Below are 24,248 nucleotides of genomic sequence, written 5' to 3'. Positions count from 1 at the left end.
AAGCTTCTGGTATACAAAGAGACTTGTTACTTCCCACTGCCATATACATTCTGACCTAAAATAATGAATGAGGGGAAGTAACAGCACTGCAGTGCTTATTTAGAGTGTGTAGGACAGGCAGCCAGGCTCTGCTGTGGGTGTGGCAACCAGCTGGCCAAACCCAGCAGAGGAGAGGACTGGAAAAATGGCTAAAGTTGTATTTCAAGCACTATGTATATGCTCTTCATACATTAGGTTGTTTTTCTGGTTTGTTCTTGGGTTTGTTGTTGTTGTTTCAGTAAACTAGTGCACTTTAAGCTGATTAATGTGCGCCCATGAATCAGGAAAATTAACTGACTGAGCAGGTTAAGCTGTTCAATTTAGTTTACTTTGCTCAGGTTTCTGGGTGGAGACTCAAGGTGAGGCTTTACTATCAGTTTTTTTATAAATGTAACCCCAACCAATTTGTTCCTAATCAAGTTCGGTGAAAAAGGTGAAACTCATGGTTAAGTCTACCCTTTTCAGCTGTAAAACTTTTATTGGTCTCTCCACCAAGTGCAATGACTAAAAAATTCACGAATTGCAATGACTAAGAATTCAAAGTTCATCTGTGGTACAAAAGGTGACAAACAGAACAACGCGAACTCCGGAAAAGTGATCCCCAAGTCCTCTGTGCCTCGAACATATGTATGCATAACTTCAAAACTCTGCCATTCTACAACGAACATCTTCTAAACATTTAACAGTCTGCAAATGTGGCTTTGGTAAAGCTGTGTCACTTACCTTTCTTAGCCAGAAGTTGCCTTTGAAACAGACAGGAGGCAGGGATCTGGCTTTCAGATGGATTTACCTCTCTACATCTGTGCCTTTTCTGGCACTTTCAACATCTGCTAAGAAAGGATGTAGGAAGCAACAGACTGATATAAAGTCACACTGAGTGGAGGCAAGTTTAGCACTCTGTGCAGGAAGCACTTTTTGAGATTCCAGTCATTTGGAGGTTCTCCTGGCTGTTTAAATGCTGGGCAACTCTAAGCTAAACATTTGTGTGCAATCATATATGAACATTAAACAGCTGCTGTTTTAGCTGAAATTAATGCATGCCTAATCTTGGAACATGCAACAGTAAGCATTCTAACCACACTATGCCTTTGTGATTGCTTGGAAGGTATTACTTGGTGCAATAATCTAAATCAAACAGTCCTTGGCTAATAATGTATTAGTGGCAGCAGTGTAAATTACCGTGGAGTGTTCTAGTAGCACATAGCATTGCTAGGAAAATGTGCAGCAGTTGAAAACAGGAAATTCATGGTGTCTCTTCTATTTCTTCCCTTGAAAATACTCATATCAGTATGATGTCTTCTCTCTACTGAAAAAAGAGCCAAAATCAGACTCCTTTCACATATCCTGAAAGAAGACAGCTTTTACAGTGAAAATGTTACAGCATGACAGTTCAGTTAGATAGGATTTTATAGATACAGTATCTCCAGCTGCAAAAAGGTTCTTCTCATTTCACTCATTAGCCTGTTTTCAGTATTTGATTTTTGGGATGGTTAACTATTGAAGAATAGAAGTATTTGAACTCTGGTACATTTTGGGCAACACTAGGTAAGTAAGTGAGACAATGTTTCCTCGTGCTCCACAACAATGTACTTTTAACAAATGGAACAATTTTGTCTGCTGAGTACATGGAGTTTATTATTTTTCTTTTTTTTTTTTTTTCCTTTATTATCCTCTTCTTAATAAGCTTGTTTTCAGCCTTAAAAAATTATTATGGTTTACTAATTTGATTAGTCCTTAGGCATTCAATGTCTTATTCTTCCATTACAGAATTAAGACATTTGAAGATAAAATAGATGTGTGAAAGTTCACACATGACTGACCTAAGTATGCTTCAACTGAAGTACAGAGATTGTGAAGAAATTATAAGGTAGGACTTGATCTGTAAAAAAATGAGATTACCAAAAACTCCACCCCAAACCCAGAAAAAGAAAAAAACATTATTTAAATCAGTTAGCACTTCTAGTGAAAGATACCCCCCTTTGCCATGTTGTATTCTTTGCTGAATAATAATTTTCATAAGCAATTTATTCTCAGCTCTGTTCAGCTGACTCTCTTTATTTTTTGTGTAGGGCCTTACCAATTGAGATAGATTATTTCAAATTATTAAATGCTAATGACAATGTTTAAAATAATTAAAAAACCCCCATTACATTCACACATCTCATTTTCCTTTGCTCTATAATATATTGAAACTTGAGCTAGTTGGGAATTTTTGATATAATTTTCCTTTCTTTTATTGCATTAAGTGTCAGCCTGAGCATTAAATCAATATAACTATGTGAATTGAATAAATTGTTTTCAATCTAAAGATACATCAGTGTTATTACATATTTGAAATACTTTTTTTCCTTGGAAATCCACAGCTGTTTTAAAAATATCTGTAGCATATAATTTGTCATAAATTCTCAAACTGACTTGTCAGCACTGGCACTGCCTGTCAAACTTACATCAATGCCTTCGTGTTACATGGCGTGAAGTGACATAACTCAAAGTGACGGAATGAGGTTTATTGGAAATTACTATTAAATAAAGCACCAACTATTCAGATAATTCACCCTTTTAAAGAACATTAAACGTTAGCAAGGAGAAGTAGTTTTCAGTTTTGAAGTGCAACAACTAAGCAGCTATTACATATCTAAGTATTACAAGTTTTAAATTATGCTCTATTACTTTTCTGTGCAAGCTTATTTAGTAATTTTCAAAATATTTGCTAGATGATGAAATTAGAGAAGAAAAATGCTATTAGCAGTGGTAGCTTGAAATAGAAACTGACCATCAAGCTTTTTTCCAGTGCTGAAGTTCACAGAATCAGAGATTCGTTAGGGTTTGAAGGGATTCCTGAAGATCATCCAGCCCATCCTCCCTGTGAAGGCAGGGTCACCTAGAGCAGGTGACACAAGAACATTCAGGTGCATTTGGAATGTCTCCAGAGGAGACTCCATGCTCTTCCTGCCAGCCCGTTCCAGTGCTCTTCCAACCTCCACATAAAGTCCTTCCTCATGTTGAGGTGGAACTTCTTGTGTGTTTGCTTATGGCCATTACTCCTTGTCCTGTCACAAATCGCTTCTGCAAGCCAGCCCAGCCAGGCCCAGGCTGCTCTCCACTGCATATGTGTCTGGCTGGCTTCTTCACCTTCGCTCTGGATGCAGCTCTTAGCCAGGGGCTCCCTGCATGGAAACCTGTTGCTGGAATAACACACCTTAGGACCTGTAAACTTCAGGTAGTCCTGGATTAACATGCATGTCTAAATACAGGTCATTTTCCAACCCAGACTGCTAAAGTATGGAGACTGAATTTGGAATGTCATTTTTAATGTAAATTGCTGGTTTTGCTATAGCATAGGGAAACAGGGTTAGGAAACTTCTGCTTCCATTTTTGTTTCCTTCCTGGAATCTAGTGAGCTGATAGACCCTAGTGCATGTTTATATATAAAATAAAACAACAAAACCATATCACTCTGAAGAAAGCAGCAGTTTCCTGGTACCTCCCATGAAAAGAATGAGATCCCAAATGATGAGTTAGCTTCAGGACACCTGCTTAGAGGCTGTCACAGTGACCTATTCCATAATGAGATAGCTCTGTAGCCTGCTATGCTTGTTTTTGCAGCAATTTTTAACTTTAGTTCGTGCTTATTTTTACATTTTTGGTTTAAACCAGTTGTTCAGATAGAAGCAAATGCAGCCATGTATTATAAATGGTACCAACTTGGCACATGGAAGTGTGCAAAAAGTTATGATTGAGTGGCAGTTGCTGAAGAAGAATTAATGTCAAAAACAGTAGAGAATGCACATAATAGAGAAGCACAAATTCTTGTTTAACTTAGTTGCCTTGCTCTCCTGTAATGTTGTTTTCCTTGTCAGATAAATGCTAGGGTTTTTTTTAATATAAATATGTGGACCTGGAGTAAGCAAAATGACTTCAATTTTCAACCAGCTTTATTAACTGAGACATTATAAACAGGAAGACAAGGTCCATTTTATTTTTTTTCAGATTTATATGTATGTGTTCTACGGTTTGTCACTGAAGAATTCAGATTCGTCAGTTCTTCATCTAGTGCTTAAAGGCAAAGAAGGAAAACATTGTGAGGACTGAAATTGCACTTGATTCCTACATTGTTTGCAGATGCTACTAAACTGGCAAAAACGGTGGAACACATCCTCCAACTTCAGGAACTCATTTTGGGAAACTACAGATCATTTAGTGCAAAAAAGAAAAGCAGGACAGGACAGATTGCATAGAGATAAGCATCTTTGAACCAGTATCAAGGCTTGTGGAAAGGAGCAGGTGTTCTCATACCTTCTGAGAGGTGTTCTTCACAGTTTCTCTTCTGAATATCTGGTAGATAGTCCATTACAATTGAGATAGTACAAGAGTGCATATTTGCATAGGATTGCTTGATGAGTTGACAACTTGACTTAGCTTTGCAGAATCTTGAAATGCAAATTTTCTTGTTTCACTATAGCAGTATATAAATTTTGCAGTAGTTTTCTGTTTTTGGTGGGTTTTTTTTTTTTTTTTTTTTTTTTTTTTTTTTTTTTTAGAACAAGGATCTCAAGGCCACTTTCTCTGAAAAGGCAGTGTCATTGACTTCATGGATACACTGGCAACTCCTTTTATTTCAACTGAAGCTACAACTTAAGACTTGTTTCGAACCTCCTAGTAATTACAACATCAACAAAAACAAATTCTGACTGTTCCTCGAACAGTTGCAAAGGGCTGGCAGCTACCCCAGCCAGTTGGTATCCAAAATAAATTTATTTCTGGAGGGATTTGCTTCTACTTTGTCTGTCTCCTTCTATGCTCTCCATTTGTAGTGTTTGTAGACTATGGAGCTCCCGAAGTCACGAGTGCTGCTCACATCTGTGCTTTGGATCCCCTGCATAAATGACCGAGTGCCGTCGGCTAAGTGCTTTTTCATACAGACATCGGTAAAGAACAAGGGTGCAACTGAAATGCTTTGTAATGACTGCCTGATACGAGGCCTGACAGTACGAGGGTCCTGCAAGTTTCCTCTGTTATTCCATCCCGGTACGTGCTTTGAGCTGAAGGACGGGATACCCGCCGCCGCACGGACTCCAAGCCCCGCACCGCCCGCAGCCCGTCCCGGCAGGGGCCCCGTCCTTCCGCCCGCCCGCCCCTTCCGCCGCCGCCCGCCGGCGCTGCCGCCGCCGCTTCCGGACGGGGGATGGGGGGTGGCGGTGGCCGCCGCCGCCGAGGAGAGGCACGGGCGGAGGCACGGGCGGAGGCACGGGCAGGGCGCGGAGGAGCCGCCGCCGGCGCGGCGGCACCGCGGCTCGGCGGCAGGTGAGGCGGGGCGAGCCGCGGGGCCCTGCCCGGGAGGCCCGTGCCGGGACCCTCCCTGCCCGCGGGTCCCCGGCGCTGTCCCCGCTGCGGCGTGAACCCCCAGGGTCCCGGGGCGAAAGGGCCGCCCCGCCGCGGAGCTGTGCGGGAGGAGAGCAGCTTCGCCTACGGGGGGAAGACGAGCCCCCCGTGCTGCGTGTCCGCGCTAAAATCCGCCCTGCCGTAATTACCGCGCCCGCCCGGCCCGGCACGGCCCGGCCCGGCACATCGCATCTCATCTCTGCCGAGCGGGAGCGCCCGGCCGGCAGCTCCAGCTGCGCGCTGGGCGATGCCGCCGGCGCTGCCCGGCCGGAGGGGTCAGCCCTGTGCCCGGCCGTGCCGCTGGCGGGCTGAACTTTGCCGGCCTCAGGAGCGGCGTGCGGAGCTGCGGGCCGGGCACGGGGCGGGGACGGGGCTGGCAGCGGGGTCGCGGCCTGCGGGCCCGGTGCGCTGCGTTGTGGGGGCAGAGGGGACCCGAGTGGTTTCTGATTCCCGCGTCAGCCTCCGCAGCAAACAGATCGTTCCTGGAGAAGATGCTTTGTGTCAGTCTTACAGTGAGATAACAAAACGATTGTACCCGGTCGAAATAGATACTCTTATTACTTTTTTCAATAAAATCGGTATGATTTCTGAGGACAAAATGGTCAGTTTTGAATAAAAATGCTGTTGAGTATGTAGGATTTGATTATTAACAAGGCAGCATGGAACAGTGCTGTTACTGGTTTGTGCGTGTGCTCTTCGAGTTTCAGGGTTAAATGGTGGGGTCTGCCTGTGGGGAGGGTGTGCAAGTTTAGGGCCTGAGCATAAGGAAATTGAAACTACTGGCACTATTACCCACTCAGTCTCTTAAATCTATATTACTGATTAATTATGTGGCCTTATTCACTTAGCTATTGCTGATTGCTATTAATAAACCTCAACACTTCAAAAAGGTAGGTTTTTCCAACTCCCTAAGTTAATGGAAGAGGTATGTGAGAGGTAGTGTTAATGTTAACATTTGTAATAAGTTGAAGTGGTCTCATGGTTTTGTATTAGAGGCTTTAGTTTGCAAAATTAATTTTATAAAAATTTTACATGTGCAACGCTCATTCTGTTTTGTAAGATGACTTGATGGCAAGATTGAGCTTGTCTAATGTCTGCTCTGTCTCCACAGAGCTCCCTTGTGCAGCTGGACACGGTGTCTGTGCCACCTCCACAGAGCAGCTGATCATGCTGTGCTCTGGAGTGGCAAGAGCTCAGAAGACATTTTCTGGCATTTGAGTGCCCCTCCTGTTTGATAGGGGGTGCTTCTTGCCGGATATCAGAGGTAAGGAAATGGCTGTGTCTTTTTCTTCCTTTTACTTTCTGTAATGTAGAAGAAAGGTGGAACTAACCTGTAGGATTAGTGTGAAGTGATTTTTGTACCAAGTGAAAGGAATTTTGGGAAGTTTTATAAGGTTTTGTTGTTTAATACTGCAAAGCACAAACATTCTAAATTATCTTGTTTGCTCTTCTATGTGATATTCTTTTTGCTGGCTGGTTAGGGGTTTATTTTAGTAGGATACTATTAAAATACAGGTTGGCCTAGGAATTGTAATCTTTTGAGTTCCACACTGTTGCTTTTCTTTGTACAGAGCTTGCTTTTGCAGCCTACTTAGCTGGTTGAGGTCCACTAACCATGTAACATTGTGTATGTTTGTTTGATAACCACATACCTTTTAGAAGTTTTTTTATTTCTTACTTACTTTAATGCATCTACAATGAGGAAGGCTATTAGATTTTCACTAGACCAGAAAGATCAGTTTGTAAATGGCTATGGAGAGTAAGATGAAACACAGTTTCACTTCAGATATTGTTCTGGTATTCATTTGGATGGAGAGTTTGTTCGTATCTTCTCCTATTGTAAATCTATTGTAAGATGAGGGTGTGGGAAGAAAAGGGTAGAAAGAAACTTGAGTTGTTACTCCTAAGTTGTATAGGGATAAAGAGTAGCCAACATTCTGTTACAGAAGGGATACACTACTTGAAACGAGAAAAAATACTCGACACCTGATATTTAGCTTGTAAAATGTTCAAGAACTTGGTCAAATAGTGAAATACTGTGAATGCCATTCTAAGATAAGTGGCGGAGTACTTGATCAGTTGTTTAAAAATCACTTGTGTGTGCCTTGAATTATGGCAGTAGTATAAAAATTTGTTTTGCTAGCTGGTTAGTAGATTAGGAGTTGAGCTGCTCTTAATGTTCACTTGAGTATAATACAACCTGTTTAGCTTAAATGAGGTGTAAGAGCCAGGGAGCAGTATGTATTCTGTTCATTTTGATGCAATATGTAAATGTACTTAGTGGTTCTTAAGACAAACGTTTAACTTCCAGGACTTTCTGTAGTAGCTGCTGTCACTTTTGCATAGAGGTGTCTCAACATAAAGACTGCTAAGAATACAGAGCTATATTTGATCCACAAGCTGCACTTCGATAAATAATTCTCAAAAAGCTCATCTTCCTTACTAAATTAGTATTACTTTGAAATCCCTTATGTTACCTTCATGCATAGCACTAATACATTTGAGTACAGTTAAGCTACTGCTGATCATCTCACTTATGATACCAAAGTCACTAATTAAAACTCAATGCAAGTTTTACAGCAATATTTATGCATTTGAAATTATTGTATTCTTGCTTCAGGAAAATACCATTTTTTTGTCTCATGGTGGACATTGTTCTGTGTTTGATCAATTTTATATGTAGTATAATAGCCACTGTATTTAAAAACTCTTAAAGAATCATGTATTGTTTTTGCATGTGTTCTTTCTGTCCTGCTTACAAGATACCTCCTGTATTATGTGTATCTGGTGGCATTTAGAAAGTAAGGACTGAGCCACTGTATGCTATATGGCAGTGAAATCTTTGGTGCTGTTTGCTTTAAATAAGCACGGAAGAATTTAGAGTTTCCAGGAAGAACAGGTGACAAGCTTCTCATGTAAGTCAGAGTCAGTGGAGTAGCTGAGCCTTGTGCTACATAACAAGGCAGTGCTGTGTGTTCTTTTTCCAGCACAGCATTGCTAAGTTGGTGCGTGACAGTAGCCTTATTATTGCAGGCTGGCTCAGCACATGTTGTTGTGTAGCTTTTTTGTGCTGGGAAACCAAGGCCACCAACATGGGCCTTGTCCACTTGGGTGAAGTAGCAGCCTTTACAGGGAACAGCCTCTCCCCTGAGGTGAGGGATGTGCCAGCAAAGGGGGGGTCTGAGTTGCTATGGCATGTATTGAAACTGCAGTTTGAAACCTTCACATAGAAATGTAGGTTAAATCACTTGAGATCTGGTAGTTCTTCATCATCCTTCCTAAAATTCCTCTCCAGGATAGTGGTAATTGAATCTCGGGGGAAAAAATATCAAGGGGTGATGCTCTCCCAGGTTCCTGAGGGTAGGTGGTAAAGCAATAATGGTGCTAGCAGAGATTTTACTTGCGTGTCTAGAATAAACAAAACCAGTCAGCACTCTGCTAACTGCTGCAGACCTAACTAGGTTGCTTAACCCTTCAGCTATGACTCTGCTCTAATCAAGTTTGCAGGCTAATGTTACTGTGATGATGTTAATGCTACTTTTCCTTGGCTAGAGTAGTCATAAGCATATTCAACTTTCCACACTTTTACCTCTATACAGTCTCAAAGTCTGTAAGCTAGGAAAGTTAGGGAATTAATGGTTGACTGGCAGCAATTCAGTAGATGGGAACATGATAGAATCATGGACAATCATGTTGAGGGAGATTAATTTTCTCTATATATACATCTAGGAAATTTTGCTGTCATCTAGGGTATAGTCAACCTCTCAGAGGCATCTTATTACTTAAGATGCCACAGCCAAATTGTAGGAATATTTATGACTCACAAAGTAATGTTTTTCTTTTTAAAAAGTAAATACTTATACATATGAAGTTCATATGCATTTGTGTTCATGCTGTTAATTGAAAAGCTGGTGCACTAAAATGGGACACACAGTACATACTGTTGACAGGCTTGCTTAGTGTTAAGTCACAGTACCAGGAAAATAATCAACTAACTAGTTACAGACATTGCTGATGTCAGGTGAAAAGCATATTTTACCTTCTGATGCTCAAGTCTATGCTTGCTTTGTGCTACTTATGTGTGTTACTCATCATTAAATAATGTTACCCATTATTTAGTTTAGTGATAAAACTAGTAATATGGAAGGCAAAGTAGTTACCAGAGATGTTTCCTTTCAGAATATAGGTTCAGTTATCTAGGGGACTTGCCTTCTTACATAGCAGTCTAGTGCTGTAAAAGTTATGCAGCATTCTTCAGCTTCAAAAAGGAACAGGAGCACTTGCACACAGGGATCTGTACTGTATTCCAGGTGTTAGGATTATTAGGGAAAGTGCCTTTTACTCTTTAAACCACAAAATTATCACCAGTTGAGTAGTCTGAAAGGGAAGGCAGTTTCAGGGTTTAAGAAGTTTCTTTGTCATTGAAAAATGAGTTACCTGTTGCTGTTGAGACAAAATTAACTACCTGCTCTGTCGAATGTTTTAAATTTGAGTTTTGTGGTCATTTCCTTATATTTTCCAATTGGTTAAGTGTTCTCTTGTTGGCAGTGTTTGAAAACAGAGCAAGTCCTATCAGTTGCATCTTGAGGTTAATGGAGACTTTCTCTCAGGTCCAGCCCATAGTGACCTTTGATGGGTGTGCTCATTCAGTGTTGTAAGGTTACTTTTATTGCACCTTTAGTAAGGGTTGATTTTCATTCCAGCAATGCCAGATGAAGGAAGACTAGGCTGCTGTTAGGCTACTTGACTTGTAACACATGAATAGAATTCTCTTAGGTTAGGGACAGTTTCCTGCCTTTGTTCTCAGAAGTTGCTTTGATTACATGACAGTATCAGTAAATTGATTGTATTTGTGGTGAGTTGACATTCACTGCCTTTAGAAAACCCATCATGATTACTATGTTATAAAACTCACTGTGATTAACAACTTTTTTTTCAGTTTTTATTTCTGAGTAAAGAAAGCTGGAAGTTCAGATAGGCAACTCAAGTTTGTTTATTTTTACTGGATGTTTTGGATTAGTGTAAGAACAATGTTGATAATACACTCATGTTTTAGATGTTGCTCAGTGGTGCTGACCTTAAGTCAAAGAGTTTTTGGTTTCCCCTGCTCTGCCAGTGAGAGGGGCAGAAGAAGCTGGTAGAGACACAGCCAGGACAGCTGACCTGAACCTGGCTAAAGGAGCCTTCCATACCATGCTTGGTATATAAATGGAGGGGCAGGTTGGCCCAGAGGGCTGACCACTGCTGGGCAACTGGCTGGACAAATGTCAGCAGGTGCTGAGCAGTTATAATGTGCATCACTTGTCTTTCTCGGGAGTTGTTCTTCTCTCTTTGTTATTTCCACTGTTATTATTACTGTATTTTACTTTATTACCATTATTAAACTGTTCCTATATCAACCCCTTGGATTTACATTTTTACAGTTCTTCCCTCCATCCCACTGCAGGGGGGAGTGGGCCGGGATATTTAACTGAATTAAATGTCATAGTTTATTTTATTAGCCATATAACCAAAATAATTATTACAGTTATTTTTGAGCTACAGTTTCAAAAATAGTAAGATAACATAAAAATGAGAAAATACCCTTTTATATGGAGAAGGAAGCATATAGCATATGCAGATATTCTAGTAATTTTTTTTTTTGGGGGGGGCAACTATTTAAATCAAAGTATTAAAACTTATGTACTTATTGACAGTGTGTGAAGTATTGAGAAGTTTTAGCAATGAATTAAGTACATGTTCTTAATATACAATCAAATCCTGAGAGAATATCTTAAGAAGTATCATGCCCTTAATTATTTTAGAAGGGTAAGTGTGATTTGTGTGCTCATTTTTCTTCTAAAATATTAATTTTTCACTGCTGGGAAATCTCATTTGGGAAATTGAATATTCTTTGATACAGTATAAAATAGTTTGTGGTTCTGCTGGATGAAAGGCAGAAGAAAACGCTGCACCCAGTAATTATATTAAGAGCACAATGGGTATTGTACCTCCTTAAAAAAAGAAGTGAGAAGGAAAGATGTTCTGTTTTTGGAAGAGCTGTACTCCTGAAAAAGATGGAGAACTGTGCTGAATATTCATATGGGTTTGAGTTTACTATAGACAGAAGCTAAATAATAGATTAAATACACTTTTTCTTTGCTTTCATTCTGAAAGCCTTGAATAATGTGGCAGCAGTTTATTGTAGTGCCTTGTATTTTCCGAGATTCGGTTGGCACGATTGAAGTTAGCTAGACTGTTTTTTGAGTACAAAAGAGCTGTGAAATTGTAGCTGTTTCTTAGATGGTAGCTGTACATGAGCCACCAAGTATAAATTATGCACAAATCCATTCTCTGCTGCTGTGGGTCTTCAATATTGCATAAACGTTTTAGTGCTTTTACTTCACTGGTAGCCTTTCAGAGTTCTGTCATGTTCCACATAGTGTCCTGTGGTTAACTTTTTCCCTGGTTGTTGTTCTGGTGATTTGTCACCACCATGTGACTAAAATGTTGCTGAGCTGTCTCTCCTTCCTTCATGCAATATTCTAGAGTAATGAACACAATTATTGAGAAATCTGTATGAAGAGAATACAACTCTTCTGGTTTTGGTGTGTTAGTATGCTATCTACTACCACATCAATTTTAAAAATGCTTTGAAGCATAAACCAGTGCTTCATTTCTAGTAATGTAATTTTTGAAAGCTGTGTATTTTAAAGGATTCACAATTCAGTATCTTAATTACCGAGATCAAACAAAGAAATAGGATGGTTGTACCATCGTCATACAACTAAGATACTTCAGCTCAATACTATTGCAGATATCTAGGCTTAGGTTTACTTGGAACGAGTGGGGGAATGTCATGTCATCATAGCTTCAGTATGTATTTTAAAACAGTGGGATATATTGAACTGTATTGAAATGTACTGTTTCAGCTTTAATTCAGTTTTGTGTGTTTGCTGGCTATACTTGCTCATGTAGTTGATGAACTGCAAACAGTGGAAAAGTCTAATGATTAAGCTGGTATTTAAAGAATAGTATTTGATTTTCATTGCCTAATGTAATTAACAAAGTGGGATTTATTTATTTATTTATAACAAAATTAGAACTGTGTACTGAATACATCTAGGAAATATTCTGTTTCTTGGAAAGTTTAGATTTCTGTTTAGGAGCAAATGAGATAATCTTAGTTTTTCTTGAATAAAAAAATGTCATTTTAATATTACTTACCTTAGAAATTAGATCTGTTTTTTTAGCTGCCTCTTATGTAAAATGTGTTGGGCTAATTAAGCATCTAAAATTGCACAACAGACAGTGGCACGTCAGTGATGTGTGTTAAGCACTCTGGTGTTGTCTCTGTGCAGCAGGTCAGTGTGATCGGCGGATAAGGGGGCAGGATGGCGGGCAATAACCAGCTCTGCATTCGTCGCTGGACTACCAAGAACGTGGCCAAGTGGCTGAAGGAAGAAGGCTTCTGTGAATACGTGGATCTTTTGTGCAACAGACACAGGCTAGATGGAATTACCCTGCTGACACTTACCGAGTATGACTTGCGATCCCCTCCTCTGGAAATCAAAATCTTGGGGGATATCAAGAGGCTGATGTTGTCCATCCGCAAGCTGCAGAAGCAGCATGTCGACGTCCTGGAAGAGCTGGGTTACACCAGTGATGGCCACGCTGGCACAGTGTGCCCAGCTGGCTCACTACAGGGGGCAGATTGGTTTTGTAATGGTGAAGTACCTCGGGACTATGATGGACCAATTACTGACTTGAATGGTGATCAGTATCAATATGCAAATGGAAAAAACAAACATGCCACACGAAGACTGGACCCAGAGTACTGGAAGACAGTTTTAAGTTGTGTGTATGTCTTCATAGTGTTTGGCTTTACATCATTTGTCATGGTGATAGTACACGAGCGAGTGCCTGACATGCAAACATATCCACCTCTGCCAGACATATTTCTAGATAGGTAAGACATTTTCTTTCTAAACAAAATAGTAATGTGATGGTTAAAACATAGGCTGTCTTTTCTCTGTTTTCAAAGTTTCATATGCTCTGGAAGAAAGTGTCGTGTGCTCTAGAAGATGCCTTTGCAAAATAGTAATAAAAGTCTAGTAAGTCCTTCTGTTGAGATGGAATTGAGGCTCAGTTAGATGCAGAGATTTGGTTTTAGGGGAAAATAAATTGAGCGGTTGTTCTACCTAGTTTATATTTAGTTGTACATCTTAAACTCATTACAACACAGTAATTTATCCATCCTTGCATTCTGGTAAAAAGTGTGATGGTCAGCTGGCACAGATATGCATTTTCTGAAATCCAGTTTCTGCCATGAAGCTTAAAGTGTCTTGATATAAAAAAAACCTTTGGATTAAGGAATATTTTAGTCTGTGAGTGAGCAAGGAAATTGAAAGGGAACAGCATTGGTACTGTATTTTTACTGTCTTCCCACTGTCAGCTTGTTGAAGATGGTCTAGGAAAACTCTGAAGTTCAATGAAGAGACCAGGATCTCTTTTAACAGGTTGTTAAACCACTGTTGTGACTTATGCTGTACCTGTTCGGTTTTTTAAAGAAAATATTTCACTTCAGGCATAGAAGAGACACAACGGCAAAGGTCAAATTCTGGTCATTGACAACCAGTTTAATAGAGGATAAATGTTCCTTTTGAGAAAGTGCACTTGCACCATGGAGAAGTTAACTGCCTAGAGAGTTTTAAAAGATGAGTTAAACTGTTAAAAAGTTCAGCCTTTTTGATCTTCCTGTTCCTACCAGTAATTTCCATTTTCATTAATGGTTTCCAAGAAGTCAGTAATACTCTAATCATTTGAATAAGTGTGCAGAATCTTCCATAAATTTGTAGATAACTCCTCAAGGACAGACCACGTCCAGCAGAGTGTAAGAGGGGAGCAAGAACAGGAGCTGTGGCATTACTGGAATTTGTTCCCAGGGTGCTCCCATGGTATTCAGTGCGCAGGAGGATGGGGGAGGCCAGAAAGCAGCAGCTCACGGAACAATGACAGGGGATTACTACAAAGCTCATATTTGAGTGCTTTGCTACCCTTTTGTATCAGGGGGAGCAAAAAACTGCAAGGATCAGCCTCTCTTGAAATCTGTTGATCTGTATTTTGGTGACTGAAGAGTGGAAATTGTTACTGGTGCCTTATGAGGGCAAGGTCTTAGATCTTTTGACAGCGAAGGCTGAAATGTTTTCATGTAGTGATTATCACTGAAGTTTTGAAAACAATTTCTATTTTCCCTGATACTTTTTTTTGCAGTTCTGCTTCATTACAAGTGTTTAATGTTTTTGGCCTTGCAGCATTTAATTCATTGCATTGTCATGGCATTCTTGCAAGCATAAGCAGCATAATTGACATGATGCAAGTTTTTGTCAGAATGAAAAAGGTTGTGTGAAACAATAGTAGAGGAACACATCCTGTTAGTAAGTCACATGTAAATTAAGAGAGCATACTAGAGATTTTCCCTTAGTGATTTCTGTGTAAACTGGAAGCACATTATTAGGAAGAAGATAACAGAACTGAATACATTTCAAGTTCTATTTCATTCAGCCTAACAAAAGTATTTTTGGCTGCAGTTTATACTGTTGTCAGATGAATGCAAATTAGTTTTGAGGTTAGAACTTCACATACCCTTATTTTCAGTACCAAGACTGAGAAAAAAATTAGGCTTTTGTATTAATTTTCTTGCTTTGTCTTTTTTTTAGCGTCCCTAGGATACCATGGGCTTTTGCTATGACTGAAGTATGTGGTGTAATTCTTTGCTACATTTGGCTCTTGGTTCTTCTGCTTCACAAACACAGGTAGATTTTATAAAATCCAAATTAACTGGTACTTTGATGCAGAGAAAAGACCATAACAAGAATTTATTATGATTGTTTAAGAAGTTCCATTTTGTACGAATCTTGTCAATTCCTATTATGTTGCTGTTAAAATTGATTAGGGAGGATTTAATCAAGAATGATGGCTTGTGAATCTATCAAAGGAATTATCTGAATTTACTTTTCTACCATATTTATAAATAATTTCCTTCAGAACATATGTATTTCAGAGAGTTGTCAGTATATACACTCAAGCTATAACTGTTTTGTATATAAGAAAATGCTACAAGAATTAATTGCCACAGGATGTCTGAACCAGCCTGGCAGTTCACAGAGGGATAGAAAATGCATTTGTCTTCATACATATTTTAAGTTAAATTTTCCCGGGTTCATTGAATTTTATCAGCTTGCCAACAGAAGGTATGAGTGCCAAAGCTAGCACAAGAGTAGCTGCAGAGGTGGAGCTGTAACTTTTGGTGACAGCTTGTTATAATGTCTCACCCTGTCATGTGGAACCTTATTTTTACAGTACTACTTCATTGGAAAAAAAAAAAAAATGTTGTGGAACTTGCAGTGATGATGACAGGACTTAATGGGATTAAGGTGGAGCGAGGTGAAATGTTTTTATCATAACTTCCCTGATCTCAGTTGCTGTGTGCTCTTCCCAGATCTATACTGCTGCGCAGGCTGTGCAGCCTCATGGGGACAGTGTTTCTATTACGCTGCATTACAATGTTTGTTACCTCACTCTCGGTGCCAGGACAGCACTTGCAGTGTACTGGAAAGGTAAGAACTTCAAGTGCTTTAAATTATTTTTCCTGTTTCCTTTTGTAAAAAAAATATTTAAGACATGATTAAGATTGTTGTAACCATAGTGTTAGACATGTGTTTTTTAAGAGCATCATGTTTCTCTCCCGTTTCCTTGTCTTGCATTAATTAGCACAGGCAGGCAAACATCCCTGGGGGTCTTAGAAGCACTTGCCACTCTGGAGAGTATATGGTTATTTGGGGAAGGGTGCTCAGAATGTTTCACACTGTAAAACATTCAAAGAGGTGGGTGCACTTAAGCTACTAACTTCATGAAGAAAGACTGAAAGGGAAGTAATTGCTTCTTTCTTTTGTTGGTTGCATGGTTTTGGAAAAAAACCCAACAAACTATTATTATTTCAACCCTTCTCATAAGGGATATTCTTAGAGCATGGGATTTTATGATTTCATCCTAACTTTTAGTTAGGAGAGGTTTGAGCTGAACAAATGGAAAGCTTGATAATGATACATTTGGGAGACTGAACACATTCAGAAAAAGGTGGCAGGCTGTGTGGGTAAATCACTTGGAATAAAATACTTGCTCTAAATTCCAGTATTCATAAGAGGTATGTTGAATACAATTAGTAATTGTAGTTACTAATGTGACTCACTGCCATGGTGAAATCCAAAGATGTGCTAACCTGCATTTTAATAAAAGATGCAACATGATAAGTGGTATTAAACAAACATAGTGCAGTACAGCTAACTTTAGGGATATACTGTTTGGGCAGTGGAATTGGAACTTAGTAAAGGTTAATATCACTGTTTTTCAGTTGTATGGCAATGTTTGGGCAAAACTCCAGCGGGCATTTGCAATATGGAGTGGCTTTGGAATGACTCTGACTGGAGTGCATACATGTGGAGATTATATGTTCAGTGGTCACACTGTTGTCCTGACCATGCTCAACTTCTTTGTCACAGAATGTGAGTACAGAGTGTCAATACTTAAATGTCCTTAAGAATATGTACAGAGGTGTGAGAGTGTAAACATTTGAATGTCCTTAAGTATTAAGAATATCTGCTCCTTGACCTCCTCAAAAAGTTCAAACTGTAACATTTAAGCAAACAATAAAAATTCGGATTGCTTTGCTCTTTCTCAGGTTTGTGACAGTCAAGTCACAGTGAGGAAAGGAGGAATAAGGCACTTTTCAATGAACATGTGAGCCAAGAAATTAGAATTCCTGGCTTGCTACTGGGAGAATACTTGGGAAGATACTTAGGATTGTCTGTTACTATTCCCTTCCCTAGGTATCTGCCACTGACTCCTGTCAGCCAAAATACCTGGTGAGGTTTCTGTGCATTTAGTAAAATCCATAAAGCCAAACACCAAACCCCATAGCAAGTGAGAATATATGAAGCACCAGTAGCTTTCTGTAAACACCAACAGTGATTTGATACATGTTACAGCAAGCAAAGATAATTAGTTTGAGTTCAACTATGATGTAATGACTGCAATCACAGTAATGTAGCTTTCATTGCATCTTCTTCCTTGTAACATAGAAAAGATGTGATTTTGATTAAAATAAATTGGTTGAACTAAGAATTCTGATTTGCAGGGTGCTAAACCATTTAAGGATGCTCTTGTTAATCCAGAAAAGCATTTGTAAATGAAGTAATGAATTGATAGAGATCTATAACTTACGTGGTGCTTTTGTTGGATTTATTGGACCTGTATACAAAAGTTTTGAATGAAGAGAGTAATTTAATCTCATTTTGGATGAAAAATCTGTATACAAACTTGGAATGTCTAGGCCTGCATTTTGAGACAGTCAAGGTTAAGCACTTTCTGTTTTCTTCCAGATACACCAAGGAGCTGGAACTTCTTGCACACCTTGTCCTGGGTCCTGAATCTCTTTGGAATCTTCTTCATTTTGGCTGCACATGAACATTATTCTATAGATGTCTTCATTGCCTTTTACATCACAACAAGGCTCTTTTTGTATTACCATACATTGGCTAATACTAGAGCATATCATCAGAGTAGGAGGGCAAGGATATGGTTTCCAATGTTTTCTTTTTTTGAATGCAATGTTAATGGTACTGTTCCCAATGAATATTGCTGGCCCTTTTCAAAACCTACTATACTAAAAAGATTAATTGGTTGAAGACTGTGTGGGTCAGTTCAGATTTTTATGAAGCATTATGGCTAAGATCCTACAAAGCTAGCTACAAGGGGGAAGTCAAGTAACATTTTTCACTCCATGATCTCCTCCTTGCCTTGTTTCTTGGATTCTTAGCCATAAAATGGTCTTTCCTTACTTTACAGGGAAGTGTTTTGTTTTCTCCTTGTGAAAACAGAAAACAATGCAGGGATGAGTAAAGGCTATCAGTGAAGCACGAATATAAACCAGAATACTGTTACCCTTGGTAAGGTTCTGTGTGAATGTTTATGGAACGTTAACCTGAAATATGTATTGTATATAACACACCCTTTACAGGTCCAGATAATCTTTGTTACCCGAGTGCTAGCCTTTATATCTACTGACAAAAAAATTAAAACTTTATAAAGCTTTTCTTTGAAAGCAGTCATAAATGTAATTTTTAAAACAAACTCTGTATATTTAAAGATTGAGGAGGTCTGTGTCATAATGAAGAAAACAGTAGAGTTCCATGCTGAGAGGGTCTCTTAACTGTTAAATTACAAGTCTTGACAGTATAAATTGTCTGCATACAGGTTGCCAAAAATGAAGGTTGGCCTTGTGGCTATGTAGTGATGATATTTTTTAATGAGAACTTATTTAGTCTAGTCTATCAGTTGTCTGTATGGTTGTTCTAGCACTTGAAAGTTTTCCCTTTTGCGTTTAAATGAGTTACATTAAGTGGAACATCTACGGAAAGTAAACTTAGCTTTAGTGAGTTTAAAGCCACAAAGTAACTTTTGTGTGGTCTTAATTGCTTTATACCCAAACTCATGCATGCTTTTCAGGAGCAGTTCTTTAATGTTGGAAAAACAGAACAGTTGTCTTCGTGTATCTTACTGTCCTCTAAATGGATGGGGAAAATGCATGTAGTAACTCTTTCAGGGATAGTAATAATAGTGAGTATTGGCAATAGTGCTCATGTTGATGTATGTTTTAGCACTCTGGTGTCAACAATAAGGTGAATTTCTCTGGAGATATATATATATATATATATATATGCACAGTATATTTGGTTATATATATAAACACTATATGTTTTTCTAACAACTATGAAAAGAGGCTAGTTCTTAAATTAAGTTGCTCATTTACTACCCTGAAAGATACCATAAAGAGTTGAGTTTTGCTTGTTGAAAAAAACCAAACAACAACCCACAACAAAGCATCCCCCAAAAGCTCAAACCAACACTCTCAGTCCATAATGCATGAGCAGGGTCACACAAGGGTTGGTGATCTCTTAGGCAGTGGATTGTAAAGGGACAATACTAAAGTTGTCTGTAGAGCCTTGAAATTAGCTTTGTGCCAAATGAAAACTGATAGGTACAACGTACAAAATCATAAAAATGGCATAGGCCTTTTAATTTGATTATTGCAACTTCAGATGTGCAAATGTAGTGTAAGTCAGCTTTAGAAAGTTACACAAAATATTCCCAGCTTGGTACAAGTTGACTTAATGGGCACTATGTACTTGTGTGTGCATAGAAATGAATCCACTTGGAATTTAAAAGGTTTTGTGTTTGGGGGCTTGTAACGTACTGTGGGTTACTCCTTGCTGTATTTTATTCCTTTTATTAACCTTGACTCTACTAACTTGACTACCTTACACTCTTCATAGTATATTACCTTTGTAACTTAATTTAGCTCCTATTCCACAGAAGAATTATGCATCTTGGAGTATCTCTGCCAACTGTAATGAGCACATGTACACTGTACTATTACAGAGATTTTTATATTTGTAACATTCCAATTTTTTTAGCATAATTGCAGGTTTAATACTATATTGTTCAATCTACCATAGCCTGATGGCTTTTGCCATCCAAATTGGGGGGGTATACTTACACTTAAAAAAAGGAGAAAATATTCTGAAAGATTTAAAGACTTGCCATTTGCTGCTCTTAACTTTCTGATTTCAGAAAGGCAATTTGAACATTCCTCTTGAGACTTTATAATGAAAGATCTCTGTTTGTTAACTTATATTTGCCTTTGCAATGCACACAGTTATGAATGCTGTTTTTCTAAATTCTAGGAAACATCTGTTCTCAGGATGTGCAGGATTGTAATCTGGCTTATATGGAGAGGTATGCAATTAAACTTGCAAAGCTGTTGACTCTGAAAATGACCATTTGAGTAGTAACTGGCATAACTGCATCTAAACTGAAATACTATTCTGCAACTTAGACATGCAGGAGAATTTTCAAGTACAGTCCAGTGTAACAATGTTTACAGAAAGTAAAGCTATCATTTCAATATTTTTTTGTAGTGAAGTTCATATACATTGAAACGTAAGGATTCTTTGTTCTAATTTAATTTTCAAATTCCATTAAGTAAATTGTATTTTAAATCAGCCTTGTCTGTCACTGTTTTTTAAAAGAAGATTGTTCTTTTGTGCTGTTTCCCTTGATGCTAGATACCTAAGTCCAGAAAAAGTAATATAAAATGGTTGGTTTTGTTAGCATTGAAGTGGATTGAAACATTTTCAGGGTAATTGTCCTCTGCTGTTTCGGAAGTTCATTGTGTCTGTCTGTCTATAAACATGAAAGAGGAAAGCTTGAAGTTGATAGAAGACAGAAAAATATGATCTTGCTTGCAAGAGAGCACAGGTCAGTCTGTAAAGTTGGGAATGTAAGCTTTATTGTTAATTAGATGGAAACAAGTTGCAGGTAAGTGATAGGCTTAGCATTTTGTACCTCCTTTTGAGTCAGTGTTTTAAAGCATTTTGCTGCTTCTGTTGCTGAGAAGCACTTTTAAGTAAAGGCAGCAGAGCACCTTGGGCCTTGGATTTCATGCTTAGTATGTTCAGAGATGTCTTCCTTAATGTTCACATGCCACCACTGCTCTCCTTTAACATGTTTGCACCTCTTCTGTGCTAAGTTGTCTTCTGTGGTCTGAGTGCCCACATAATCTGTTCCTAGAATAATGAATTAATTACTGTGTAATGCAGCAAGTGCAAGTGTCTCAGCAACGTAACTACTACAGAGTGCACAAACAAATCAAGCAGCAAAGTCTGAAATTAGTAACCATAGATACAAAAGAAGGGGAGGGTCACTTTTTTTTTTTTTTTTTTTTTTTTTTTGCTAGCTTAGCAAATTTAGTAATATTTGAGACTTGGCAATAGGGATGAGCTCTTCCTTATAAGTTTAGGGATATGTATGCACATACCTGCAAGTGATAGACACACAGGCTCTTCCCCCATCCTTTTTCTTGGTTTTTTGAACCTTATGACAGTTTCTTTTAATAGCTTTTCTAAACTTTTTGCCTTTAGTTTTTAATTTCTGAAAGATCTCTAAAGTGGATTGTGGCATTACACCTGCACAGAGTTAGACTTTCATAGATGTGGTTTTTAACAAATTCTGATTAGACTGACAAAAACTTAGAGGAAAGGATCTTTAAGCAGGGTTCTCCAACTGATCTTGAACAATGATATAGAAAGCTTCCATATGAAATTTATCTTCATGTCCAGTGGCAAACATGGTATCACTCAAAGTGTCAGTACAGAAATGTAGATAGGCATGAAGTATTTAAATGTCCAAGACTAGCAAGAATTGGATCCCAGAAGTGCACTGCTTGACTTGTATGCTTAACTTCAAGCAAATTACTAAATACTCTTGACTTCAGTGAGGATTACCATTTTAGTTTAAACATTTTTTTTATAAGGCCCAGTGGATACTGTGTGGTATACTGGTACAGTAAGGGGAATAGGTAATGTCACTTTCTTTTTTATTTTCTCTGATGTCTCCCCTCCTATCTACTGTAGAAGAAAACATTCCAGTAGAATTTAAAAGAAATTGCTACTTAACTGGGTTCTGAAAGAAGAAATCTGTCAAAAATCAAAAGACTGAATAAAACTTTGATAATGACCTGCTTTAAGAAGCAAGGGTCAGTTAAATGATTTGAAGAAAAAAGTTATTTTTCATGCAAGCATGTTAAATAATGTAATTTAGATACTAAAATTCTCTAAGGAGGATAAAAGCACAGGTTCCTATAATCTTCTTTTCTGTACAGCTAAATCTTATGTAGTGTCAAAAAGAGAGTAAAGGGGAAAGAGTTGGGCTCAGATGCCAGTAAAAGTCTTTTGCAGCAATTGATACCTCCTTGTTTTTTAACCATTGCCTGTGTGCTTAGTGCTATACTTGTCCGTTGCTGTTTAGCTAGATTTTTGATGTATGAAAGCCCATTTGGTTTTCAGACATCAGTCATGGAAAAAAAAACAAACTCAAAAACCTAAACAATAGATTTTATGGACCTGGAGTGTAACAAAAAGAACTTAAAACAACTGTGATAGTTTCTCGTCAGGTCCATGTAATTCCTACTGAAAAGTTAGGGAGAATTTGCAGTAATCTACAGACAATAGCGATATTTTTTAAAATAACCATGAGTACCTTTTTAGAAATCTGACCTGTAACTTCAAAAACCACCATAGTCTTTTCATCTCTCCCTTGGAATTATCTTGTGCTTTAGACTTCAACAATAAGGTTTATTTGATAGACCACTGGTTTATGAAATTATAAAATACCAAATATTTCTGATCTATGTTTGACCTTGTCACTATTCTAATTGAAACAGCATTCCTGGGGGGAAAATGTTCTTTGGAGTGAACCTACTGATGTCTTGTTCATTATATGAAGAAAACCACAGAAAAATCCTCACAACTCCTCAAACACTACAGTATTATGAACACTGAACCTTCCATATAGCAGTATCCTGCAGACTTACCACTTGTATCCTAACAAATTTGCATTGAGTATTATGTACATAATTCAGTGGCATGCACATTTTAAAAGCCAGTTTGTACTAAGTGTATAAGAACTTAAGGTGATTAATGTGGAGAACAGTAACCTGACCTGTTGGCCCTGACTGTGTAGTTAAAAATATTAACTGTAACTTAGTTTTGCTCTTTCAGTTCAGTTTTGTCAAAAAATGAGAAATTTTGTAAAATTTGAGAAACCACAAACTGCATTGTACATGGTACTTAACATAATAAGGATGTAGAAACATGGCTTTTCACAAAGAACTGTTACTTCAGTTTTGTCCTGACTGAGAAAATAGTGTTATCTAATGGCTAGAAGGTATGCCAGTGAAGTGTAGAATACTGTAAATAAGTAAATAATGTTTTGATTCTAAACTCAGATTGAATTAATATATTGTTTTATATCTTTGTTGTGTTAAACATATTTAAAAATACTAAAATAAAATATTTGAAAGATGACAAATGCTTGATTTATTTTATATGAAAAATGATGGATCGTCTCAGTGCTGTGACTGAAAGTAATTCTGAGCATAGGTGTGATGGTGTTATGAGGTTTTGCTTCAGTATGGAAGTAATGCTGACAAAAAATAATTGGCACATGCTGTGGGAATTTGTTATAAATATGTGCATATACATAATTTCTGGATAAGTAACTGTTCTGGGTGATGCAGGAATTACAGGTTTACAGCTGTGGTCTTAAGTTTTCAGCTACCTATAATGGGTTTTTTTTTTGTTTTGGCACTGATCTGTGACAGATTCTGGTAAAATTACTGGTTTTCCCTGGAACAGGGAAACAGCTGCCAAATACTAAATTCCTGTTGCTGTCAAAATTGTATGAAGTTTGATACTAGGATAGGATAAGTACTCACTGGACTGTTCACAGAAGTAATTTGACTTGGGCAAAATATTGACAGCCAATTTGGTAACAGGTCTGTTTTTTTCTAATAGTGTCACTAGTTTATCAAAAGGTTCTTTTCAAGTTCTAGTGCCACAGAATGCAAGATCGGTTTGAAAGAGGCAATGCTTTTCAAACAAGTATTCATCATTCAATCTAAATATTTTAAAAAAATCATTCTTTCTCCCCCTCGCTCTGCTACATGAAGTCATCAAAACTGAATCTGTCTCTTGATCACTGATAGATTTTCAAGTACTCTAATTGGAGGCTAATAGCCCTAAAGAGAAGGGGCAGAAGGAAGAAGAGGAGACAACAGCAGGCAGCAAGTTTGCTTTTCTTACAGTAATGCTGATGAAGGGTCTTTAGGCAATATAGGCAATAGGAATTCATAAATATTGTGAAGGAGAGTGGAGAATGAAGCTCATGTT

At 38.2% G+C, this 24,248-nt stretch overlaps 1 protein-coding gene across 2 annotated transcripts; it reads left to right on the top strand.

Moving 5' to 3' along the window:
• Positions 1-5,213: 5,213 nt before the first annotated feature.
• Positions 5,214-23,388, top strand: SAMD8 (sterile alpha motif domain containing 8). 2 transcript variants are annotated; one of them, XM_021532667.3, is made up of 7 exons: positions 5,214-5,343; positions 6,533-6,685; positions 12,765-13,369; positions 15,120-15,215; positions 15,902-16,019; positions 16,814-16,964; positions 17,841-23,388. In XM_021532667.3, exons 3-7 carry the CDS (start codon positions 12,795-12,797, stop codon positions 18,143-18,145), a joined length of 1,245 nt encoding a protein of 414 aa, XP_021388342.1. In that variant the 5' UTR covers positions 5,214-5,343; positions 6,533-6,685; positions 12,765-12,794; the 3' UTR covers positions 18,146-23,388. The 2 variants fall into 2 exon arrangements, with proteins under 2 accessions (XP_021388342.1, XP_021388340.1); XM_021532665.3 differs by having other exon boundaries at positions 12,762-13,369.
• Positions 23,389-24,248: the final 860 nt, after the last annotated feature.

This window comes from Lonchura striata, chromosome 7, assembly GCF_046129695.1.
Source record: "Lonchura striata isolate bLonStr1 chromosome 7, bLonStr1.mat, whole genome shotgun sequence".
NCBI classification, from domain to species: domain Eukaryota; kingdom Metazoa; phylum Chordata; class Aves; order Passeriformes; family Estrildidae; genus Lonchura; species Lonchura striata.
This window is presented reverse-complemented; position numbering and strand designations above follow the sequence as displayed.